Source organism: Pelodiscus sinensis, chromosome 4, assembly GCF_052426305.1.
Source record: "Pelodiscus sinensis isolate ZL-2025 chromosome 4, ASM5242630v1, whole genome shotgun sequence".
Taxonomy (NCBI): domain Eukaryota; kingdom Metazoa; phylum Chordata; order Testudines; family Trionychidae; genus Pelodiscus; species Pelodiscus sinensis.
In genome coordinates, this window is record NC_143055.1 from 122977035 (window position 1) to 123003997 (window position 26963).

The 26963-nt window shown below is 44.2% G+C and overlaps 1 protein-coding gene across 4 annotated transcripts in view; it reads left to right on the forward strand.

Annotated features, from left to right (window-relative positions):
* Positions 1–26963, forward strand: part of MAPK10 (mitogen-activated protein kinase 10) — a 231352-nt gene that overhangs the window by 201782 nt on the left and 2607 nt on the right. For all 4 annotated transcript variants that reach the window (XM_006115344.5, XM_006115340.5, XM_006115341.5 and 1 more), the window contains exons 10-13: positions 1282–1464; positions 4249–4373; positions 20681–20744; positions 22097–22174. In XM_006115344.5, the coding sequence (XP_006115406.1) occupies positions 1282–1464; positions 4249–4373; positions 20681–20744; positions 22097–22174 (450 nt within the window). The remainder of the gene's footprint in view (positions 1–1281; positions 1465–4248; positions 4374–20680; positions 20745–22096; positions 22175–26963) is intronic.

Below are 26963 nucleotides of genomic sequence, written 5' to 3' on the forward strand. Positions count from 1 at the left end.
AGAACTTATGTTTTGACTCCTATTCTCTTGTTCTAATGACTAGGCACTAATGCCTACCCTCTCTGTCTCATGAGCCCAGTATATTGCATTGTTTCGAGCCGTGTAGGAAACATTTTTCAAAATGAATAATTGAAATGAAATGTCAAAAAAATATATTTTTTCCATCATGACTCAATAAAAATTGTATTAACAAATCCAAATTGGATCAACTGAAATATTTTTTCCATTATTTTCAAAATATTTCATTTCAGATTTAATGACTGCAGCGTCTGTGATGAGGGTGTGTGGGATTTGTACTGGCTTTAAAGGCATATGCTTGATCAATCAATTGACGTAGGGCAAATTTGGAACATGTCATCAGATATGCTTATTGGTACTTCAAAAAGGCTAAAAGAATTGCCCACTGAAATCCTACAATAAGTGAGAGAGTTTCATGGCTTAGAATGAAAGCATGTGGAAGCTAGCATTCATGATGAAGGCATACCAACTGCTTCTTGTTAGTCATATGTTTGAGGAAAACAAAAGAGAAATATTTTTGTGAAACTGGTGCATCATGTACCAAAAGAAAACATTTGTTAGAAGAAATGGTGAACAACCAAGAAAACACCTTACATGTTTACAAGAAGTTACCAAATAGCTTTTGTTGTTCTTATAATGTTAACGAGGGAAGAATAAAGACAAAAGTATGCAGCATTTCCATTCATGTATGCACCTTCAGGAACTTCTGACAAAAATGTCTTTTCATCACGTCTCTATTCGCAAATAAAATGGCCTTCACAAATTATTGATCACTCATGAAAAAAACAAGATAGGGCTAACTTTCACCCCTTGCAGAACTCTGATCACACTATTTAACCCCACTAAATTCTGCTCTACACAGTGTGCCAGCTCTAATTGATATGCTCAGCTGAACAAATAAAATTTGTGACCCTCATGCACCCCTTCTGATATCTATGGGATTATACAGGAGTAAGACAAGGTAGCCATAAAGCTAGGATTTAAAAATTAAAATAGACTAGCATCCATGGCCAAGATGGAGAAAGTTTTATCTTGTGAGGTGTCCATCTGTTATTACTAATCTTTATGTGCGCTGTCCACCATTAAACTCTATGCCATAAATGTCTCACCCATTATGGCATCAAGTCATGATAATGAACCAAGACACTGACCGAGAAGTATCTTGGGAGGGAATTAAACATGTGTATGGGTTGCTAAAAACCAAACAAACAAACAAAAAACAAGTAGGCTGCACAATTTTTCCCTTAACTTACCTCTCCTCAGATATTGACCAGTGGAATAAAGTAATTGAGCAGCTGGGAACACCATGCCCAGAATTCATGAAGAAGCTACAACCCACAGTGCGAAACTACGTTGAAAACCGACCTAAGTATGCTGGTCTCACTTTCCCAAAACTTTTCCCAGATTCTCTCTTTCCAGCCGACTCAGAACACAACAAACTCAAAGGTATGTCCAAGGAGGGAGCATGGGGCATGTATAAGCAAGTGCAATTCAAAAATGATTTTTTTCTCCAGTAAGTGAATTGATTTTTAATGTACTTTATACAGTAGGTCACTATTTTGTACGGGAAGTACTTTTAATTTCTGCATAGTTAGGCTCCATCCAAGTGTGTATTGGACACTGAGCTCTTTGATGTGAAGAAAATACAAAGTGTTTGAGATCTGCAAGTGGTGGGGTAAAGAAAAAGTAAAAATGTTATAGCCAGTTGTTTTCCTGAGAACATCTTGGAATTTATATTATCAGATTGGATTCAAGTGATGTAAGTACCAAGATATTTGCATTTTATCAACTGAAGAGCTAGTTGTAAATATGATTTTGAGGGAAATCAGGTGCTAGGGCAGACAGACCCTGTATACATATATTGTCATTATTAATATGTCAAGCATGTCAGAGGCATGACTCTCATTCTGTTCAGCTGTGCACTATGATAGCACGTTTGGACATCCTGAGTTCTTAATAATTTTATTCTGACATAATGGAGCCTACGGTGTTGTCTCTGAAGAGCTCAAAGTGGCATTAAATCTTCATTTGTTGTAAACAAAGACCTGTCGATGCAGCCAGAGCCCTGGCTCCAACAGTGAGGGTGTCTTTACTAAATAAAATAAAACCATCAATTCCATTAAGAAAAATTGCTCTTGATGTGGTTGCAGTTAAATATCTGCCTGTAAGTGATTTGAGGACTATGAAAAAGGAAGTAACTTGGTTTTGGTATGTGAAGCAGAATATGTTAATTACAGTGTGGGGAGGGCTACAGATTTCCATTGCACAATATATACAATGGCAAATAATGCTTTTGTCATAAATTGAAGCCATGAGTAATTTGCACTGGATGTTGACCTTCAATAAGAAACCACGAGTAATGTGTATTGAATATAAAAAAGCTTTCCAGTTACAGCCCTGGAACCTTTTCAGATTTCCAGTGTGCCTCATTTTGAGCACATGGGTTCCTCTGGTAGCTTGCTGAAGTGACACATAATGTTTCTTTATCACCTGCAACTTGCATGTCATTTCATTACCAAGAACACTCTTCCAGTTAACAAGTGTTTCATATCAAAGCTGTTGTCTGAGATCTGAGAGTAAAGGGAAAGGTCTGAGTAAATGCTTTTGGAAGTACTGAGTTCTGTTCTGTACTCCTCCTACAATGAAACTAAATAGAGGAAGGGGGTGTCTTTCATTGCCTTTAAAGGTGATGCATAGAGAAACTGTGTTAACGTACTAACTCCTGGATAAAGAAAGCACACTTATTTAAGCACCGAATGAAGGTTTTTAAGATTATTTCTTGTTTGGTTCCTTCTCTTTTAAAAAGATTCTAATTTTGTGTCCCAAATCCACATGACTTTCAAAAAAGTATAATAAATAATGTTATCTAGTCAATTTGATGTCAATGTTTAGTAGTGTGTGTGTACTGGGGTACATAACATACATTTAGTAAGAGAATGTGGTTTTTGTAGTTACTGATCTTTTTTTCTTTGTTTTATGTTTTTTAAGGTCCACAGCAAACATGTCAAGCAAGAAAGCATTTTTTATATTAAATGAGAATACTATTAGTAGTTAGTGATCTGGTTAACCTGTTAAAGATTGCAATGAATTTATGGTACAAATTATTGATAGTGGGGAAAAAACAATACCAAGATAAAACAGGTTGCAGGTTGATTAACAGCATATTTTCTATGAATCCAGAATACTGTAGGCTCTGATCCCCGATTAGAGGTTTTGGCTTGTACCTCTTATAGACTATAATATGGTCCTAGAGGGTTTTTGTTGTTGTTGTTGTTGGATACTTGCCCAATCAGATGTCAACATTAACTTCCACAGGATGATTATCCAAGTTCCTGTCAGAATGAATAGAGGGTTACTTTGCTTCCTTGACAGAATTTCATATTCCATTTGCCAATATCATCACCAACTAATTTTTGTACAGGGAATCTGAATAGTAAATCCCATAGCAACTGCTACAAATGTGTCCATTTAGGCCTTATGCTATAAACCAGCTAGTTATCACAGGAAGAGAATTCAGAGAGTGTTAATTTTTTGCTGAAAGTTCACCTACCTTGTTCGACTGTGTGATGACATCATAGTAGACTTATTCCAACTTTCTTGACAAGTAAGACTAAGTGTAATGGACCATATCCTTTGACAGTGTAAATTGGGATAGCTCCATAGAAGTCAAACACAAGTGCAAATGCAGCTTATTTACGCCAGCTGATGATATTGCACACTGGTTTCAGCACTACTTGGATGAATGAGAGAATCAGGATTTGGACACAGGTTTAGTCACCAGTCTTACCAATGAGTGCATTCTTATTGCTGAACAAGGAGTTTTTACTTTCTAGGACTTCCCTTGAAAAGGGTCAGTTTTATTTCAATTTCAACCCTCTTTATTTTTAAAATATTTTAAAATAACATTACAAGTTCCTCTTTAACTGGAAAACCACAATGTTTGATGCCAATGGAAAAACAAAACATTTTAACTATTTCAAAGCTTTTTTTCCACAGGAATTCTGAATTGAAATTTGATCAAAACCAATCCTGTCCCACAAAAAAATTCATTTTGGGCTCATTTTGAGACTTATATAGTGTGCATGTCTTGTCCTGGCTCTTTTTTCATCTTCTATGCAAATTTGGTATCGTGCCATATGGAGGAGTAGCAGAAAACTATGCAAATGAAGAACCAATTTCCACATATAGTGAATTTGTATTGACACTGTTCCTCTGGTTTCATTGCTCTAGCCAGCCAAGCCAGGGACCTTTTGTCAAAGATGTTGGTGATTGACCCAGCCAAACGGATATCAGTGGATGAAGCCTTACAGCATCCATATATTAATGTGTGGTATGACCCTGCAGAAGTGGAGGCGGTGAGACATGAACATTTAATTTGCTTTCAACTTAATACAGTAAAATGAAAACATATTTTGTTTAAACCTGCCAATCATGCTCTGTGGGCTGGACTTGGTCACCCTGGTCTGCACTCAGTACTCCTCAGTGGGCAAGCAGGGACTGGAAGGCATGGCATAGGGCTGGCAGGGTGCAGCAAGTGTGTGTGGGGGAGCTTCAAGGCCTGTACACGGGGAGGGAGAGGGGACAAAGCGGTTGGGGGGTGCTTCAGGAGCCAAGCATGGAGAGGGGCTGGTGAGGGGCAGAGGGCCTTCCCCATGCCCGATGCCTGCAGCACCTGCCTGCCCGCTCTGCCCCAACAACCTCTCCTCATGTCTGGTCCCTGCAGTGCCTCCCCCTCAAATGCTGCACCCTGCCAACCCTTCCCTGTGCCTGCCACAGTCCTTTTCCTCCCCATACCCAACCACTCCCACAGAACACCCAGCCCGCTGCACCCTGCCAGCCCCTTCCCCCCCCATGCCTGCCCGATCCCTCCCCAGCATAGCAGCCCTGCCGGGCTGGGGAAATTTGATCACATTTTTCCCAGCTGGGGAAAGCTGGGCTGAGGCTGCAGCACGCCAACACCCAGCCCTGCCCCTGGCTGCCAGAGAAGGCTGCAGCCATGATGCAGCAGGCCTGGCCAGGCTGAGCCCACAGCAGCCCTGGCCCTTCTCCTGGTTGCTGGGGAAGGCTAAGGCCACAGAGCGGCAGCCTCAGCTTGTCACGTGGCTGCTAGGGAGGGCTGGGCTGGGAGTTAGTGGGGCTTGACTCAAGGGATGGGGTTTGGAGGGAAGGGCCCCCAGTGGATGCTGATGAGGTCATTACATCATTCTGTTATCCTGCGGGACATTTTTTTTTTATATATGAAGACTTACTCCTAAACATGTACTATATGGTGGCGAGGGGCAGAACTAAACAGACAGCAAAACTTAGCTCCCAACCCAGGAAAACTCTTAAACCTTAGGGCCAATTGAAGTCAGTGTTAAGTTAAACAGGTGCTTTCCTGATTTGGGGGCAGAGTTCATTGGTACCTAATGTATCATCTGAGACAGAATTTTCTGATCAAGTTATCTTGCTACAGGGACTTCACTCTCCCTTGTGCCTTTTAAAAGCAAAACCCCTTTGAAGGCTTCAGCCTATGTAAGGTGCATGTAGCTGGGTTCACTGTGTATGTATATTCCCTGTACACGTTTGAAAATAAAAGAAAGCACTTTCTCTCAATGGATCAGAAAGTGATTGTAATTCTAGTATCTAACCTGACCACTACACTTATCTAAGGAATACCTCTTTTCCTTCCTCTGTCTCATTCGTCCTGGAAACCTTTTTAATAGTTTGGGGGAAAAGAAGCCACAGTAAACTAGACCTGAAGAACGGAGAAGTTTTATTCACTCTTTGTTAATGCTTCTTTCCCCACTTTTTGACCTTTGATTCCTCTTCCATTTAGAGCAGTGTCCCACCTGCACCATTTCTCCTGCCAGCCCAATTGAACATAGTCGTCTACAAGTAATTTGTCTGATCATACTGTTACATGTAAAGTCAAGATGTGAGTTTAAATATCACCTCGCAACACTTCCATTGGAAATAGTACAGTGTGGCTACAATAACGTGTTGCACTTCTAAGTATTCCTATAGAAAGAGAGAGAGAGAGGGAGAGAGAGAGAGAGCTCATGGCAGGAAAATATTTGGCTATGTAACTAGTAAGCGTCACATGAAAACATCTGTGATGACATGATAAACAGAGAGCCCAGTGGTCTCCAACCTTTTTACACCCAAGATCACTTTTTAAGTCTCAGAACAGGCGAAGATCTACCGTCCCGCCCCTTCCTTGAAGCCCCGCCTACATTACATGAGGAAATCTAATGTAAATGTACTGCGCAGGTGCGCAGTTCAGAGAGGGCTCAAGAGCTACTCTTAGAGCCCCTGAGATCTACCTGTAGATCGCGATCTACTGGTTGGTGACCACGGTACTAGATGATGATCACTATCTATGTAGCTATTTAGGAAGTTAAAGGAATTCAGCACCTTGCATAGCCAAGTCTGCATGTATTCTTACAGAGCTGTTCCAAATGACACAGTATACTTTACATGCTGAAATTTAGCATGGTTTAAATTATATTCTACATTTCAGTTACATTTGCTTCTGCACCATCTATTAGTATACCCTAAACAAATTAATTGAGTATATACTTTAATTTCTATTGGCTTTTTGTTTACTTTTAAAATCATGTCTTTTTATTTGAATTCCAGATGCCTGTTTTCCTCTCCTTGGTGATCTTTGTTGAATTATCTATTATCCATTATTCTTTTTTTTGACTAATCCATTTTTTAATTCAAAATAGCTTCCTTGCTTTTTGTATATGACTTGCAGTCTCTCCTTGTCTGTCTTTACATCTGCTCTCTCCTTGCACATTCATTCCATTCTTTCAGTCTTGGCATTCTTTTCTGTCCAACTGTGTACAATTCAAGATCACTCATTGACTTGTATTGCATCCAGTAAATGCAGAAGAGATGGAATTTTAACAAACTTCCAAATTGCCAGATCTCTTCTTGTCTCTCTTGAAACCTAGCCTATGTATTGTCTAAACCCTGCTCAGCTTATTCTCTTGCATTCTTGTTTGCCCCCCTTAAACTTTACTGTGACAATTCAATGCTTCTTTCTGAAGTTTCCCACCATGGCCGATACCAGAACTGCTCCACCAGCAGCAGCTTGATGGGGGTCACTAATGTCACAAAATGGCAATGACTGCCAGATCTTATTACTGTTTGTCGTGTCATATAATCCAGCTCACAGTGGGTTCCTGTGGCACACTGGTAAAAATACCAGTGCCATCAGAGGCATTTGCACACTAATTGTCCACACCATTGCAATAAGTGAGATTTTTTATTTATTTAGTTTGGTTAAGAAACACTAACTAACTAAATAATATTGGTCAAGCTGTAAATTACAGTTTTGGCTTTTATTGGCCTGGTCCATTTCTCATTCTCATTTTCACCTTTTGCTTATATGAGTCACTGAATCCAGTATTGTAAAACACTATTCCCTTATTTTATCTTTTGAGAAATTGCTTATAAATCATGTTAAATCAATCAATTATAGTTGGAACTATTTAAATCCACAAGTGAACTTTTTATATTCTCTGCTTTGGTTGTGCTTTTTCATTCAGAAATATGGGTAAGGAAATTCTAGTGCTTTTGTGATTCTTTAAAGACATGGAGGTTAATTCTGGATAAGCACCTGGAAGACTTGGGGGCCTGCGTAAACTTTTTTGCTCAGAATATCAGATTGGAAGTTTCAGAAGGCAATGATGTCTTGAGAGATTTCCAGTATTTTCTCATTTTGGTTGAGCCAGGAATGCTGTAAAAATAGCCTTTCTCAACAACATTGCCACTTCGCTTTGGGATGAAGTCAGTAATCACAGCATTGTTTTATGCCGTGGCATGTAGCTGTGAAGTATATCAGAGGCAGAAGCACAGGGGGCAGATGTCACTGCAGGAGGGACAAACATTTGGAACCATTGAGAGTTTGATCCAGTGCCTGTTATTCAGAGTTAATAGCAGATCTGAAATAAGGGAGAATGGTTGGAATATTTATTATATTTTGCGCGTGTCATGTGTGTCTAATACAAAAGGCCTGACAACTTGCAAGGGTGCCTTAGTTTACGGATCTCTTTTACAGCGGAAAATTAAAACAGTGGCTTTTGTTTTTACTATTGACAGTATATTAAAGCTAAAATTTCCATCTGTTCATGCTGACATACCTGCAACGGCTAATTGTGAATCGCTTAATTACTTTCCAGAGAGCATTTATCTCAGTTGGTTATCACTTGCTTTTTGTTTCATCTGTTAAAAAGAGCAGTCGCTATCTGAATTGCATCTACATTGAGCATGGAGAGGAGGTTGTGATTTGTCAATATACTTACAGCAGATGCACTTTAGTTATCAGTTCTTTCGGTCACTTTCCTGTATGTCTTGCAGAAGAGTGTATTGAATCCAGTACATTCGATGCCATTTTGACATCCAGTAATTTGGTGCTGTTTCTAAGACATTAATTGTGGCTTTATTGAAAAAACTGTTCACTTTTGCCTGAGCATCAATCCAATGTCTAGCTTTCTGCTTCTGGCCAAAAAGCTGATGTCACAATGCCTTTTGGTTCATTTAAAAGAAAAATATCAGTATATGATTAGCTATAAAATTGTTTTTCCTGCTTAAAATGATAATGACTTATTTCCTCTTAGTTGAAGCTATGGAAGAATCTTTGATACTCATTCCCACCTTGTCAACTGTGTTAGATGTTAATCATGACTTTGGGAATATCTTAACTATTTTATTGGAGAATCTGTGGTTTTTTACATGGTGCAGAGACTCAGTATACCATACATTAGTGTGTGTAAATGTTGTTAGTTTCTATTTTTGACATGTTCTATGGCCTTCCTGAAGAGTCTCTGTTGTGCTGTGTTGCTCTATTTGAAATGCTGCCTCTTGTAGTTTTTCATGATTGTGATACATGATGATGTAACAATCTTAAAGCAATGACATTATGTCTCTGTATCACATCTGACCGGATTTTTCCTGCATTATAAGTAAACATTTTTCAACATAGCATTTGCATATATGTGATTAAGTGGATACAGGAAGTGTTATCCTTCATTATACTCTTGTCGGGTCTTGTAACACCAGTGGTCTTGGGCCTAGTTAATACTAGTATGGGAGACCTCAAAAAATATTCATTTGCTGGTGATTCATTAGCTTCAAGGGGTAGCCAAGTTAGTCTGTACAGAATAAACTTAAAAAACAACAACTTTAAAGACTAACAAAACATGTAGATGGTATGCCTGTCCTTGAGTCAATCTGTATTGAACCAAAGTACAAGAAGTAGTGCCAACTTCTTCTAGTCAATCTTCCCAGGCCAATTTTTGCCAGAATAGATATTATAGATTCTAGTGCCCTGAACAATTTGCAAGCTAATAATTCCAGTCTGTGTACCTAAAAGCTCCCCTCCAATATTAATTGGACAAAGCAGTCTACACTTTCTTCCTAAACTATAGTGTTATTATTACCATATACTATGAAACAACTGCTCTGTGTTAGATGACTGGTGTATTTCATTAGGAATGATTTTTCAACAGCAGTGAGTCCAAAACAAAATTCTAGTTCTGAACCTCCTGAACATTGGAGGATGAGGCTGGAATCCAAATCCACATCTGCAGCTACATTTTGTAGCTGATTCCTGTGTCTAGAATGAAGAGTAACAAAATATTAGCTCCAAACGCAGTGGAAATGTAATCCAAACACAATGGCTGCATCTAGACTGGCATGATTTTCCGGAAATGCTTTTAACGGAAAAGTTTTCCATTAAAAGCATTTTCGGAACAGAGCGTCTAGATTGGCACGGACGCTTTTCCGCAAAAGCACTTTTTGCGGAAAAGCGTCCGTGCCAATCTTGACACGTTTTTCCGCAAAAAAGCCCCGATCGCCATTTTCACGATCGGAGCTTTTTTGCGGAAAACAAATCTGAGCTGTCTACACTGGCCCTTTTGCGCAAAAGGGACGTCTGCCTAAACGGGAGCAGAATAGTATTTCCGCAAGAAGCACTGATTTCTTACAGTAGGAACTCAGTGCTTTTGTGGAAATTCAAGCGGCCAGTGTAGACAGCTGGCAAATTTTTCCGGAAAAGTGGCTGATTTTCCGGAAAAACTGGCCAGTCTAGACACAGCCAACAGGTGTAACTCTTTCTCTATTGGCATAGTTTGCAAAACTTGTTATAAAATTCCTTATGTGAAAGACTGTGTCAGTTAAAGCTGATCATTCACCGTTTTACTGAATGGATTTATATTGTCTCCTTTTGCAGTTAAGGTGTTGCTTTTTGTGACTGTGTATCTTAACTGTGCTGAGAATCTGTTTCTATCAATGAAGCTAAGTAAGCAAATGAAACATGTTATTGTCTTGGATAATATATTCAAGCAATTTAGACTCTTATATTTCTTTGTTAATTAATCGAGGACAAGATTAGAATTGGAATGATATGACAAATGGTTCTATTGCTACCACCCACTCCTCCAATTCCATAGCATTTACTGGGGTATGCATTCCTTTGACACCCTTCTGCTGCAAGCAAAGCCTGTGTTGGAATGATTGTTTCAAAATCCTCTGAAGAAAATTTCACTATCCAGATATCCGCCCTATGGTTGTGAAGATCATACTAGATAGTCCTGATAGGAATACAATGGTGTCAGTCCCCGTAATACACGAGGTTCGAAGGGATGCCGGAAAGGATGAGACCACAACTGGGGGTTTCAAAAAGCACAAACTGATTTTATTTTGATGGCGCCAGACAATCATCAGAACAAAAATTAAACAGATTGCCAGACAACACAAAACAATTCCCTGAGGCTTTTCTAAATCACAATAATTCCCAATAACTGCCCAGGGGTTCGGAACAGTTGAATTAACACTGGTATTGTCCATAGGGCTGATTATTTACACAACTTTATACAAGGAAACAGTAAAAAACCTAAACCACAACTATTTATAAACTAACTTAGTAACTTTTTAGCCACTGTCACTTGGCAAGCAATAAGGACAACTAAAAAATCAATTAGGATAGGGATGATGGTGGGGGGGGGGATGTTATACCAGTTCTGGAGACAGCAGGAACACAAGTACCGGTCACACGCTCATAAACTGTCTCCACTCGGGTCGACCAACTCGGAGTACGCTCAGTAAGACTCAAGAGCGGGGGGTGCAAGGCGTCTGGGTGATCAGGCCAGGCGTTCACTCAATGCGAATCCCCCGTGAGAGAGGGGCTGCCTGCCTGTTTTATTGCCTGTGAACTTCTCACCCCATAGGTTGGTTTTTGCTGCAGTGGGTGGAGTAGCAGGCCTGAGCACAAGTCAGCCCATTGGCTGATCTTTCAGTGCAATGGGTGGAGCGAGCAGGGGAAGATTATTAATTTACATGCCCTTATATGGAAAACACTCCACCTCACAGACAGAGCCCCCTATACCAGCCTCAGAGGTATTACAGGCTATGGCTCCCTGCGACGGGCAGCCATTTCTGATGTTCTGCCTCGGACAAATGGTTGCCTGCTCACGATACTCCTAGAAATTCCTGGAGATATTGGTGAACAAGGAATCACATTTTCCTAGCTCATCCTGGGCTCTACAATGATTATCCTACAAACCTTTATATGTGGGGGGGAGGGGGGAAGCAATCGGATGAGCAGCAGGTTGGATTGGACCGAATTCTTAGTAGATCAACATCAGCTAGTCTAGAAGGTCGGTGATGCTACAGGACTTATGGATGAATGATAATGCTTAAGATTCAGGAAGGAATTAAAGCAGGGTGGGCAATAAGCCACCCCTGGGGGCAGTTCACCAGAGTTAGCCCTGGTGGGCTGTCAGAAGTTATATTTACTGAGCTTCCACAGGCACTGCCATTCGCAGCTCTCATTGTTTGCAGCTCACTGTTCTCAGCCAATGGGAGTTGCAGGAAGTGATATCCCAGCCCACACCACTTCCCGCAGCTCCTAGTGGCTGGGAACACTGAACTATGGCCAACGGGAGCTGCAAGTGGCTATACCTGCAGACTCTCAGATAAATCAAGGGTCTGGCAGCCCACTAAGAGCTAACCCTGGTGAACTGCATCCAGCTGGTGGGCTTCTTAATGTCCACTCTTGAATTAAAGGAACATCCCTTGCACCCAGGGCCTCTTTTGTTGGACATTTATTGTGGGAAAAATCCAGTCAGCTTATTTATCCATTGTCTCAACCAGTGCTTTTTTTGTGACAGTACCACCCGGAACGGCGTACCGTCACCTATTTTCCCAGCCCACAGAAAAGTAATGGAATTTTCCCCACGTCTACTGGCACCTGTTTTCCTAGGGCAGTTCGGCTCCTGGTGGAAACCTGCTCGGGACATGTGGCGTTTTTTCCCCGGCACCCAGCTCAGTGCTGTGGCTATTAAAGGGGCTGCAACCCCATTTCAGCCCCCCAGCACGGGTCTTTTTTTTTTTCTTACGTTTTCCTTTTTTTGTTTGGTTGGTTGGTTTTTTTGCTCAACAAGTTTGCCCCAGGGCACCGGCACTGGACCCAACCAATTACAACCCCAACACCTGTGCAATGTGGAACATGGAACATTTTGGGTGCTGGGTTGCTGGTCCTGGTCCTGGCTAATTCATCCCAGGTGTCTGCAACTAAGATCTGCTTTCTTAATGAATGACAGCTGCTGAATCATGAGAACTTGAGTGTGTGTTTGAGAGAGCTCGGTGATGACAGAATGATCTATTGTACCCAATCACAATACTACACTACAGAGGCTAAGCAGCGCAATCTGTATCTGATGGCATAGCTTGGTTATTAATCTCACAGTTGCTCCCTGTTGAAGTTATTGCACTCTGGGTACCTGGCCCCTTTGATAATATGGATGGTTTTGACATACTGAAGGGGAGAGGGCCCCTGATGTGAAGAGCGTGCCGAAAAGTGCCACAGCAGAAAAGAGAGGAGAAAGAATGTCCCTGGAAGATGTTCCTGTTGTTAGGGAGAGTGGCCAGAAGGTTCCATAATGAAGGGGGTGCATTTGGAGGAGGGAGAGCATGAAGAAGGATTTACTGGGAGAGGATGTTTGGGGTGAGAAAAAGATGGAGACGGTTTCAACCATTAAAAAAGCCTCATTGAGGTGCAAGTATCAGGCAAGAGGAGTGGAGTAAGAGGGATTCTTCTTCCAGCGATTGCTCATGTCTGTTCCATGTAGGTGTGTGTGCCATGTGTGTTTCCCTCAGCGGTACCCATTGGGCTGGCAGGAGAGACCCTGGAGTGGCATCTGTATATGCATGCATTATATATTCCTGTCAGCCCACCACTCCCTCAGTTCCTTCTTACCTCCCGTGACGATCATTGGAACCTTCTTCTCACTTGCTCTGCAAGCGTGCTTAGTGGTACTACCATAGTTAGTGTTTTCTTAGTTATAGTGTTATCATTGTTGCTGTTACTTGTTAAGGGTTCATCTGTTGCATGCCTCTTCCCCTTTCTCTATGGGGCATGCCCAGGCCCTAGGGGTTCAAGTCCTGTTTGGACTGCCTTAAGCCCATGCCCTGTGGGGACCCGCATGACATGCGCCCTCAAGTGCCTAGGCAAGGCTCATATTTCGGCAAACTTCAAGATCTGTCAGTTTTAAACCTCATACCCAGAGGGACAGAGATTCAGCACCTTAAGATCTTGCTAATGGAGTCAGCGCTCCACCCAGCACCAGCCGCCAACTCAGTGCCTACATCCCACAGTGCATTGTACTGAGTGCTAGAGACTTCCGGCCCATCTAGCACATCTTGAGTGCCAAGACAAATGGCTGCTTGGTTCCAATCCCAGTCTCCAGTGCCGTAGAAGAAGCGGAGATCAGCTAAGGGTAGAACTCGGTTGCGGCACATGTCCAGAGTGCATTCTCAGTCAGGACACTCAACGCTTCGACCTCAGCTGTGAGGTCTGCAGCTCCAGGGCCCTTGCAGTGTCTGTGGAGCCTCATCCCAACCAGGATGAAGACCCGATTGAAGTGAACTGGCCTTCAACCCTTGACACCTTGCAGGCAACCAGGGAGTTGATTGAACTCGTCCTCCCCTGCCTCCCTGCTGGCACTGGCACACTGGAGGGACTCCTGTGTGCAGCCCCGCACCTACGCGTCGGCCCCACCCAAGATGAGTCATTGGCGTCTCAAATAAGTGTCGACTCTGGCACCATTGACCCCAGCCCCTTCTTCCATGCCGCATCCCCTGACACCAACCACTGCATCTACTGAAGGATCGGCACAGAGCACCTTAGTAGCATTAGCACCTCCTGCAGCACCAGGGCACTTGATGCCTGCCCCGCTGATCTGGCACGGAGGCAAGCCTGCAGCCAATGGTCAGGCACGCCTCTTGGCACCAGTTACTGGGTCCATAAATGACTCCACTGTCGTAGGGCTTGGAATACTCCTTGGACTCAGATGCCAAATTGCTGCATGCCAGAGCCATAGTCTCCTGCTCCCAGTAAAGACTCTGCTCCCAGCAGCATTCACACCACTACAGCACCACTGTGCAGTAACTCCAGCAGACGTAGCCCCACCAGTGGCAGCCCTCCATGGCCCTATTGAACCCTGTGTGAGCCATCAGGCCAAGAGATTCTCCCCTTCTAACATTGGCTTCACTTACTCTGGGCCCTGGGTACCTCCCTTTGCTACCCTGCTCCCTCACACCCCACCCCTGGACCATGGGCACTCAGTCCACAGATAGTCCCCCAGACCATCGTTGGAGGGAGTTGCAGACCCAAACCCTCAGGTGTTGCCTGAATAGTCAGTGACCTCTCGGGACTCAGAGCACCCTTAGGAGCAGGAGGAGCAGTCTGCTCAGGAGTACTCTTCTTCCTCTCCTGATGAGGCCTTAGGGATATCATCCCCTTGAATGCCCTCTATGAACTCCCAAACCCACCAGAATCTGCTTAAATGTTTAGCCCAGAGCCTGCGGATCCAGGTTGAGAGGGTCTTAGAGGACTCTGACCTGACACTGGATGTCCTGAATGTTGGGGCCCCATCCAGGTAGAGTGTGTAAGATCACAAAGACTCTGTGACAAACACCTGCCTCTCTCCCTATCCACAGGCATGTGGAGCAGAGTTATTTTGTCTCTCCAAGCTGGCCACGAGCATTTTCTTTGTGGGCTTTGTGGCATCTTTCTGGGAATTCTGGGAGGCCTGGCGGGGGCAATGGCCCACTTTTCCCTCAGCGCGGTGATGGTGGGACATGGGGAAGATGTGTAGCTGGCTCTTCTGTCGTGACTACTCCCGGGGTTCCAGCTGGCGGAGGGATGCGGTGATAGAGCAGCTGGAGTGGAAGGTTTTGAAGCTTGAGAGGTGCCTGACATATGACCGCTGACTCTGGGACCTCACGGATCATCGGGCCTGGGGCACCTTTGTTTGATCCCGCTCCGTCTCCTTTGGGAGATGGATCATGGCTCCCGTTTCTTCTATGCCCCGGGAAAAAAAAGAGAGAGGCCAAAAAGCACATCACCTACCTTTTGGCAGAGGACAGCACCCCCCTCACAGATCCAGAGGTGATGCATGAAAAGGCCAGGGCCATCTATGCCAGTTTATTGTCCCCAGATCCAACCAAAGCTGATGCCTTCAGGGTGCTCTGGACTGAACTCCCGACGGTCAGTGCGGGTGACCAAGACTGGCAGGAGCTTCCTCTCACTCTGGACAAGATCTCAGAAGCCCTCTGTCTCATGTCCACCAACAAAACCCCGGGCATGGATGGGCTGATCATGGTGTTCTACCATGTGTTCTGGGATGTCCTCAGCCCAGACATTGTCACCATCTGGGCCAAGTCCTTGCTGCCAAAGTAGGGGGACCTCCACGACTTTCAGAACTGGCATCCCATCTTGCTCCTCAGCATGGACTACAAAGACGTAGCAAAAGCCATCTTGCTGCGGTCTGTGCTGGTGGATATGGTGCACCCTGACCAGACCTACACCATCCCGGACCGTAGTATCTTCAACAATCTGTACTTGGTCCGGGATCTCTTGGAGCTTGGGTGTGGGGACGGTCTGTTGTTCACCCTCCTGTCTGTGGATCAGGAGAAGGCATTAGACAGGGTGGACTACGGATATCTCCTGGACACTCTGTAGGCCTTTGGCTTTGTGCCTCATTTCATGGGTTTTCTCTTGGTGCTGTACGCCTCCACAGAATGTTTGGTCCGGCTCATCTAGGCCCTGACCAAGACAGTCAGCTTCAGGAGGGGAGTGCATCGGGGGTGTCTGCTGTCAGGCCAGCAGTACGCTTCGGTGGTCAAGCCTTCCTTTGTTTCCTCCGCTGGAGGTTGATGGGGTTGGTGATCTCAGAGCCAGAGCTGTGGTTGGTCCTGTCAGCGTACACCAATGACATGCTCCTCATGGTCCAGGACCCAGGCAACCTAATGCAGGGGAAGGCCTGCCAAGCTGTGTACTTGGCAGTCTCCTCCACCCAGGTCAACTGGGTCGAGAGCTCTGGCCTGGTAATTGAGGACAGGTAGCAGGCACACTCCCTCCCACCTGCACTTCAGGCCATCAGGTGAAGGTCGGGTCCGCTGCTCTATCTGGGCGTTTTTCTATCTGTCACTCATCCCTCCCCGCTGGAGAAGTGTAGGGTTTGGAGGCCAGGGTGTGTGAGTTTCTGTGGAGATGGGCAGGACTGCTGCAGGAGAGAGCATTGATGCTGTATCAACTACTCCTGTCCATGCTCTGGCACCAGCTCAACACCAGAGGTCCTGGCCAGACTCCAGAGGACAGCCCTAGAGTTCTTCTGGCCAGGACTGCACTGGGTCTCTGCAGGGGTCCTGTGTCTCCCCCTGGAAGTGAAGGGTCAGGGTCTGGCCTGCATGCACAGCCATCCCCCTCCAGCCTCTGCAGATACTCCTCTATAGTGCAGGTAGTCCGGTATGGAGTACTTTGGTGCATGCCTTCCTCCGCCACCTCCGAGGTCTCCGATATGACCGGCAGCTCTTTTTTATCCATCCAAGAGGTCTACACCCTCCTAAAAGAAGTATGGCCCTTGGAGCAGCCATGCACCACCATGCAGCTAAGCAGCCTTAACCCCTGGAGGAGCCCTGCTCCCCTACACGGCCAAGCAGCCCTGCCCCCCCGGACAGCATCTGCCCCGGGAGCAGCTTCTGCCTCCAGAGCAGCCCTACCCCCCAAAGCAGCCTCGCTCCTCCATGTGGGCTGACCACCTCAGGAGCAGCCGTAGCACCCAAAGCAGCCACCCGCCATGAAGCCCTGCTGGATCGGGGGCTGGAACTGGGGCTGGGGTGAAGCTGCCCCAGCAGGGACATCCTCACTGTGGCCTAGCTCCCGCTGCAGCACACAGGGCAGTCACCCATCAGTTGGGCTGCATGGCTGCTGATGAGAAGGAACACCCTCCACCACTCATTCTTATGCTGATGAGAAGGAACGCTCCCCCTCCCCCCACACACACGCCTGCTGGAAGGTCAGTGCTGCTGTGTGACTGCAAAGAAGGCGGCAGGTGTGTGTGGATTTTGTTACAGGGAACTACGCAGAGCCACTGACCTCGTATGTACTACTCAATATCGGCTCACATGACACTTATGGCATGCAGGCTCTACTTTGCCAACCCCTAATCTAGTGCTTATAAAACTTACGGGGCCTCTGTTTGAACCCATGGCAAGGTGCTCTTTATTGCACCTTTCCTAGAAGGTCCCCTTTCTGGTGTCTACTACTTCTGCTAGATGGGTGTCCGAGCTCTAACCTCGGATCCTCCTTACACTGTTTTCTTTAAGGATAAAGTTAGGCTTCACCCACACCCAAGGTGGTCACCTACAGGCGTCCAGGATGGGTACCTGTGCCATGAAGATCGAAGACAAGGCCTGTCTTCATATCAATAAGAACATATTTTTGCCTGTGTTTTATCCCAAACCACATAAGTCAGGCACAGAGCAAGCTCTACACACTTTAGATGTTAGATGTGCCTTAGCTTTTTATTTAGCTAAGACAAAACCCCTCTGTAAGTCCCCCTAGCTGTTTGTTTCAAGAGCTGATAGAAGGAAGGGTCTCTCCGTTTCGGCTCAATGTATCTCCTCCTGGATTACATCCTGCATCAGGACTTGTTATGAACTGGCCCATTTGCCAGCTCCCACCATCAATGCCCATTCCACTAGGGCACAGGCCTTGTCTTCTATTTTCATGGCACAGGTACCCATCCTGGACACCTGTAGGTGGCCACCTGGTCTTCACTGCTTACTTTCATGAACCATCACGCTATGGTGCAGCAGGCCAGGGATGATGCAGCTGTTGGCAAAGCCATCTTGCAGTCTCCAGTTGGTCTCTGACCCCATCTCTTTGGGTCTGGCTTAGGAATCACCTACATGGAATGGACAAGAGCAATCGAATAAATAAACAACAAATGGTCTGGTAGAACTTTATAGACTAACAAAACGTAGATGGTATCATGGGTTTTCGTGGGCACAGACCACTTCTTCAGATGACCAGAGTTTTGAGTTTAGGATGTACAGACCCAAAATAAATAGGAGTGGAAGGGAAGGGGGTGAGGAAGGGGTGGGAGACAGGGAGCAGAGGGTATAGAAAATTCAGGAAGGTAGAGGGAATCAGTAAGTATCTGAAGATTGGGTAGTTAAAACAAAGCAGATAAGAATCAAAGTCAATTGATAGTATCCTTCCTGACACAGGAATCTACACAAAGAGCTGTTTGCACCTTCATTGACTGTTAGGTAGATAGTGACCTAACCATTGTTCACCATGATTGAGTCCATTAGCATGAGAATTGAATTTGGGGATGAACTCTAATTCCAATGCTTCTCTGTGTATCTGGCTAGCAGAACTGGTTTGTGACAAGACAGCCACTTGAAAATCTTTTAACCAGTGATTAGGAAGATTAAAGTGTTCCCCAATAGGTTTCTGTATGTTTCTTTTACGTGTATCTTCTGAAAAAGTGGGCTGTGCCCACGAAAGCTCATGATACCATCTTCGCGTTTTGTTAGTGCTACCAGACCATTTGTTGTTTTTTTTCTGTACAAACTAACTTGGCTACCCCCTGAAGTTTCCAAATAAATAAAAATGGTTACTTACCATCTCAGAACTGTTGTTCTTCAAAATGTATTACTCATCTCCATTCCAATTCCCACCCACATCCCCTTCATCAGAGTGTTCCAGCAAGAAGGAACCGAGGGGCTGGCGGGTCAGCAGAGGTTCATATACATGCATATGCAGGTGCCACTCTAGGGGACTCCCCTGCTGGCCTGACAGGTATCACTGAGGGAAAAACCTTGCAACAATCGTAAAACCATAGAATACTAGAATTGGAAGGGACCTTGAGAGGTCATCCAATCCAGTCCCCTGTCCAGCATGCAACACGCACATACCTACATGGAATGGACATGCACAACACATCTCAAAGAACATCCATTACAAGATGGTAATAAAACATTTTTTTAACTGGGCTGGTTGGATTATAATTAAAACAACTTGCATGGCATCACCCATTTTGAATATTGAAAATTCACCTTTTTTTTCTCTAGAAAGGAAAATTTGGCAAAAAAGCTAGATCAGTGTGTGAGTCAAATTAATCACCTCGCTAATTTTTGTGCCTTTCTTATGGCTGCTTGCTTTGTTTTTCTAGACCACTGAAGCAGAGTTGGGCAAAAATTTTCATCCCAAACATTTCTGGCAAAAAAATAAATAAACAAATGCTGATTTGGTGACGCTGGACCTTCTAAACTAGGGTTACTGGCTGGCCTGCGGCTTCCCGTTGGCCCTGTTGCTGCTAGAGTTCCGGACTGGGGATCCCTCCCGGCTGCTTCTGGCCCTGCTATCTCCAGGATTCCTGGCTGGGGCTAGGGATTCCTCTCAGCCACCGCAGGGGCTCCGTAGCCTGGGATTCCCCACCCACCACAGAACCAACTCCTGCCAGCCTAACGGGGGCTCCCTAGCACCCACGGGACTCCCAGCTGGCTTGTGGCTCCTCACCTCAGGGGCTCTCTTCTCCAGCAACATCCCTGGTCCTTCCTTCTGGATGTTGCCAGACCAGAGAGACCAGATCTGGGAGGTTCAACCTGTACAAACTCATTCCTGCCAGTGTTGATTATTTAAATAACATTGCAATGCAGTACAGCAAGAATTTCAGGGTATTATTTCAACAGCAGGGGTACCTACTACCAGTGTGTGGGGAGGAAGGGGGGCAGGAGAGGAGAAGCAGCAGGAGTTCTTTAATAAATGCTGATGATCTCCAGGAATTTTAATCCTTTTAATGACCATGTATGAAAACAGTCAGAAACTCTTAGGCTACGTCTACACTGCAGGCTTTTTGTGCAAGAACAGTTGTTCTTGCACAAAAACTTACAGAGCGTCTACACTGCACGTGCGTTCTTGCACAACAAAGCATCAGAAAACAGGGCTTCTTGCGCAAGAGTTACTCCTCTCCCCACAAGGAATTAGCCCTCTTGCACAAGAGCTCTTCCACAAGAAGGCACTGTACACAGGCAACAGGGGTTTCTTGCGCAAGGAAGTCCTATGGCTAAAATGGCCATCAGAGCTTTCTTGTGCAAGAGAACCTCCACACTACCATGGATGCTCTTGCACAGAAGCACATCTCTTCCACAAAAGTACATGGCAGTGTGGATGTGCTCTTGTGGAAGACCTTTTGCACAAGAACGCTTGCACAAAACAGTTCTTGCGCAAAAAGCCTGCAGTGTAGATGTAGCCTGTGTATTTAGTTTCTAAGGTAAAGGAATAGGCTATTTACCCATGTTTGTTTCTACTTTACAGCCTCCTCCTCAGATATATGATAAACAGCTGGATGAAAGAGAGCACACAATTGAGGAATGGAAAGGTAATCCTGTTTTAAAGGTATATGGACCAAATGCAGCAGTATAAATAAGATGTAGCAGGATAAACCCAGAATAACTTCTTTGACTCCAGAGAATTTAGCCCTATATTTACCTTTGTTGGTAAATATAGAAGGAGTTACACCTGTAGTGTCCAAAGGATTGAAAAGAACACCAATAGCAATATATTTGATCCAAGAATAAATTGTTTTACGGTAGGTCGCAGCCTGATGATGATATAGTTTCAAGAGTACCCTGTTATACAAAAATTCACGGCAGAAAGTTTAAAGGAATTCCATACTCATATGCAACCACGTGGCATAGCTCGTTATGGGCCTAATTTTAGATTTACGTATATTGAGTAGTCCCTTCCTGTGTGAATAGACATGCTGATGTTGGAGGGGGGCGGGGCTTCCTGTGTGACGAGTACATGAGTAAAGATGCCACAGAGCCTGTGTACATTTTAGTCCTTATTGCCTGATACACCAAATACTGTTCACTAAAAGGAATGAGGTCAGATTCTGATACCGATGGAAGTCAAGGGGACCATGCATGGATTAACATGTTAATCGACACAGGTAAAGTGTTAGAACCTGGTCCATGGTAAACAGCATTACAGTGACCGTGCCAAACTTATTTCTGCATAATGCAACACTAAAATAGTTTAGCTAGTATACTTTTCTATATATGTCTAAAAAGTGTACACACAAAAAGTAAACGTGGATAGACATGTTAAAGCTCAAGTAGCCAAGATGAAATTGTGGAATACTGGTAGAATGCGTTTAATCTCCTCTTTAGTAGGAGAAAAGAGGACGGAGAAATAAAAAGAAAAAACAAATGGGAAATGCTTACACAGATAGCAAGAAGGCATAGAAAAATGTTGGTTTAATGCTTGTATTCTTTCATTCTTTCATTACAAATTTCATAATACATAGTTACATAAAGGTTTAGCTTCACTCCCTGTTTGCATGTTTTAAAGATTGGCCAATTTGGCCTGTATTAAAGCATTATACTGCATTGAATAAATGGTTTAAAACTCCCTAGTGTATTTGCTATAGATTTTGGTACAGAGAAAGAAAAGTTTTATGTTACCGTAAAATAGGCTGAATAAAATGGAATCTGAGTTTAGTTACAATAGTCCAGTTCCTTTCACTGTTACGTAAGGAATAGAAAGCATGCCAAAACTTCCTTGGTCCAGCTGCAGGAACAAGGAGGGGAGGGGAGGATAATTGAGATGGGGGAAGAAGTGAAAGAGTGACTGACTTAGAATTGTTTTCAAATATTATCTATAGCATTAGTTTGTCTCATGAGCGTAAGAACTAGTTGCTGTTATTACTGTATCCCTTGTTTCTCACAGAATTGATCTACAAAGAAGTCATGAATTCTGAAGAAAAGACTAAAAATGGAGTAGTAAAAGGACAGCCTTCACCTTCAGGTACTCAAGCCCAATGAATAACCTTAATGTGTTCTCCACAGCAGCAAAGAAAGTCTGCCGTTATACTTCTGAAGAGGAAAATGTATTCTACAATTCAATGCTTATAATGCGTTGAATTTTTTTATTTGAACTCCAGTGCCTCTTTAATATTTAAAAATAGGATATTTTGCATTCCGTGCAAGTTTCTAAATTACTTTGTGGATTTCGTCCCACTGAAATCATGTTTTTATCAGCATTAAACACTTCCCTGCTCCATTTGATCACAATAGTTATAAAGTGTTGAAATGAAGCAGAGGAATGGCTCATATTTTCAGAACCTCCAGGAAAAAAAGAATGTTGTTAATAGCACATTTAGTTTCTATCTGTGGTGATTTTTTGTCCCTCTTCAGTTGTAAGACTAAATTGTTAGATTAAACTCTGCTCCATGGATGTTGGGCCAAATTTTCTGTTGGAGTCTTAGGCTGTGTCTAGACTACATGCCTCTGTCGTCAGAGGCATGTAGATTAGACACATAGGCAAAGGCAAATGAAGCCGCGATTTAAATGATCGCAGGTTCATTTAAATTTACATGGCTGCCGCGCTGAGCCGACAAACAGCTGATCAGCTGTTTGTCCGCTCAGCGCGCTAGTCTGGACGCTCCCCTGCCGACATCAAAGCCCTTTGTTGGCAGCCCCGTTATTCCTCGTGGGATGAGGTTTACCGGGGCTGCCGACAAAGGGCTTTGATGTCGGCAGGGGAGCGTCCAGACTAGCGCGCAAGCGGACAAACAGCTGATCAGCTGTTTGTCGGCTCAGCGCGGCAGCCATGTAAATTTAAATGAACCCGCGATCATTTAAATCGCGGCTTCATTTGCCTTTGCCAAAACAACAAATCTACATGGCTCCGTCGACGGAGCCATGTAGTTTAGACGTACCCTTATTGACTTGACCGGCAACTTGAGTATGCCTGGGAACTGCCTGGCTGTGTTGCTGTGCTTCTCCACAAAGAACATGCTAGGAGATGGCTTAGTTTTCTCTAAGGAGTGTCATATTAAAATGAGGAGCACTTTTTCCATCTTTTAATTATGCTAATCCTTTCTGGAAATATTGATAAAAAAAACTTTCTGCTTATGCATCAAGTGAACAAATTGAAACTCCTTGGGGTCATAAGCAGTTACAAAATTGTGCTCTAAATCATGCTGGAGTGGAATGACCTTTTCCCCTGACCCCTCCCTCCAGCCTGAGCTCCTTTGATTGTCTATTGGGCATATTTTAGGACACGGGCGAGCAAAAGAGCCTCCACGGGTTGGATCCAACTCACCAAGCGAATTGATCTGGCCCACGACGGTCCTGCTACTCCCTCCCCCCCCCACCCCAGGATAGTCAGGACCTTGGTCAAAGGTGGGCACTTAAAAATTTCTGAAGTGGCCCCCCCCGCCCACCACAATCAAAAAGCATCAACCACCCCTAGTTTAGAATCAACCCCCTAGCAGTAGAAGTATCACACCAGAGATCATTTTATTTTTTGTTTGCTTTAGGGGATTCTCATCCCACTAGAGCATAATGTATATATCCAGGACACTGGCATGAAGGTGGCCAGTTTTTATAGGTCACTTGCCGCTTTCAGTCCAGCAGTGTTCTCCTGCCATTAACACACATGCAGCTAATTTGTGCCATGACTGGGACAGTGAATCACGAACTATACTCAGCTAGCTGAGGGAACACAGCAGCGTTATTGCAGAATAACTAACGTTATTCAGAAACTACATAGTCCACGTCTACACAGCAAGTCATTATTTCGACATAATGACAAAATAATGGTGAGGTGGAGGAATTCTTACTCCGAGTCCTATAGACCTCATTTTGCAAAGGAGCAAGGGAAGTCGGAGGAAGAATGCTCTTTCTTGGACTTCGTGCTGTGGAGCCAGTGCCAAAAGCAGAAATAAGCTGTTTGACTTAAATGTTGCGTAGCCTATTTTACTTTAGCCCTGCTGTGTAGATGTGCCCTGAGTGCAGGACCAATTTTCACATAGTCCCAAGACTTAGAATCAGAGAATACTAGAACTGGAAGGGACCTCAATAGGTGATCAAGTCCAGTCCTTTCCACTCATGGCAGGACAGATGTTTATCTAACCTGCTCTTAATAGTTCCAATGAGGAGCAGAGAGGCTATTTAACTCTGCCTTTGGCACTTAACCAACAGTTATGGGAATATTGTGTCCAGTTCTGGACTCCACAATTCAAACAGGATGTTGAGAAATTGGAGCAGGTTCAGAGATGAGCCATGAGAATGAGCCGAGGATAAAAATAGACGACTTCTAGTGATAAATGCAGGGAGCTGAATTAATTTAGTTTACCAAAGTAAAGGTTAAGGAATGACTTGATTAAGTTTCCCCAGGGGGAAAATTTAATAATGGGCTCCTCAATTTAGCAGGAAAAGGTACATACTGAAACAAAAGTTTCCGTCTATTCAGTTTCTGTTGTTACATTGCTCAACTCTTAATGAGACTGTTTACCTGCCAAAGAAAATGGACGCTAATGATCTGATCCAAAAGGCCTCAATGGTCTTTGGATCAGACCTTAACAAGGCTCACATGACAAACAGCAGATTTTTTTAGCTAATTTGAGACTGAGAAAGCCAATGATCTGATTTTGTTTATAATTTTGCTCTGCTTCCGTTCAAACCCACCTGAACAAAATTTAAATATAATGTTCTGTAGCCTCGGAGCAATGTAATGATAAAATTGTATGGGGAAAACAGTAGATAAATTCAGTTCAGTTCGGAAGACAAAGCAAGCTGTGTTTCAAAATGTGATTGTATCACTGTCACGGCTCACAGGTCGTGCTCACACTTGGCCCCTCGGCTCCTGGGTGGAACCCCCCTCTCCAGTGCAGCGACCCTCTCTCGGGGTGCCCACTCTCACCTGGGGGGTCCACCCCTCTGCCTCCGGGTTGGTGCCTCTCAGAGCCTTCAGCACGCCTGCCTCTGCCGTGAGACCCCTCAGGGGTCCCTGGAGGTCCAGAGGGAGTGGCCTTCACTCCCAGAAGGAATAGTGCCCCCCTGTTCTCTAGACCAGAGCAACTATCAGCCAGCACAAAACAGAAGGGTTTATTGAGCTTTGAACACAGCAACGGACCTCTCAGGCCAGTAGGCCTGGGCCCTCAGCCCTCACGTCAGTCTCTTCTGCAGCCTGCGTTGTCCTCAGTTCCCCAAAACACAGCCCCCAGTCTCCCAGCAGAGCCTCCAATATTCCCAGCAACAGCCCCTCCCCCGTCCATTGTCTTCTCCCCAGGTAAGAGGGTCGCCCTGCCCCTCTCTTCTCTGCCTCCTCTCCTCTGTCCAATGTTCTCCCCTCGCTGGGATCAGCTGGGGACCCTCTCTGCAGCCCATTGTCTGTCATCTGACCAGAACCGGCCTTGTCCTCTTAGCAGGGTCGGGGTCACCAGGGTGACCAACTCTACTCCAACTCTGGGCTGTTCTCTGAAACAACAAACTCTCCACCTTTGTCACATTAAACCAGTACCTTCTGGGCACTGAGTGCTCCCCTGTATGCAACACCCCCCTCGAACCCCCAAAACTCCCCACTTCCTCACAATCACTTCACAAAGTCCTCAGAAACAACTACTCAATTTTAATTCTTCAACCATCTTGAGCATTATGTGAGTGGCTAGGTATCTATATGTAGGGCTATGTGTATGGAGGGTGGCTGGGGGAATATATGAAATGTATGACACACAGGCTTAAATTTGAAACTGACATGTTACACACAAGTGCAAAGCTGTGAGTTCAAGATTATCCTCAGAACATTAAAACCTTGCTTCCACCCCACACAATCCTTTATTGTGTGTATGTCATATTTGCTGCTAAATTAATTTTTTTAAGAGTTCATTGACATTTTTAAATACATAATGGGATTGTTTTGTGTCCTGCCTCCTGTATCATTAGTATAATAGCAGGAGGAGCTAGTTTGTCTATACTCTAAAAATGTCTGACACCTCAGGATCTTGCAGGGGCAAGAAGCCAGTGTGGATCTTGGTGTTCCCAGACCTGCGAGGTCATATGATATCAAAGGTTAAAGTTAACTGTGAAGAAAACCTGGGAGGCAGAACTGATTTTAACCATCCTGAATCTTGTATAACATAAAGTTGGAAGAGAAATAGTGTACATTTACTTGGCAAGTAAATAAAAAAAAACCCAGTGATGTTACTGTTTGATGTTACAGGGGCTAAGATGGGATGTTACTTCCTACTGGAGACAGAATACAAGGACCGTGGTCAAAGTACTTCATAAAGACATTCCACATATGGGTTTATCATAGGTATCATTGCCATCTAAGGATTGGAGTTACGCATGTATCTGTAGAGCTCTGTGCATGTATCTAGAGATACGCCTAATTAGATAATTTCAGTAGTCATTTTCCATAATACTTAACTTTTCATTTGGGAATCTAAAAATGCAAATTGATTTGGGAAGGTTAGGAAGTTCACTGTTACCCCACTTTCCAGAGGAGGGAAATTGAAGTGGTTAAGTGCCTTCCTCGGGGTAACACAGCAGTTTAGTAGGAGAATGAAGGGCAGAATACAGTTCTGTTCTCTTTTTCTGTGCATTGAACCATATGTTCCTCCCTTTGGTAATATTGTTCAGGCTCAATTTCAGCAGACCACAAACCCATTGCTTGAATTTTTCATAGCTCTAAGAGGATAAATCACTGGATTCGCTTAAGAAGTGCAATATGAATTTTATTCAGAACAGCCTCATGAGGCGCAGTTTCCCTTTAATATTTCTATATTTTAAAAGGTTAATGAAGACTA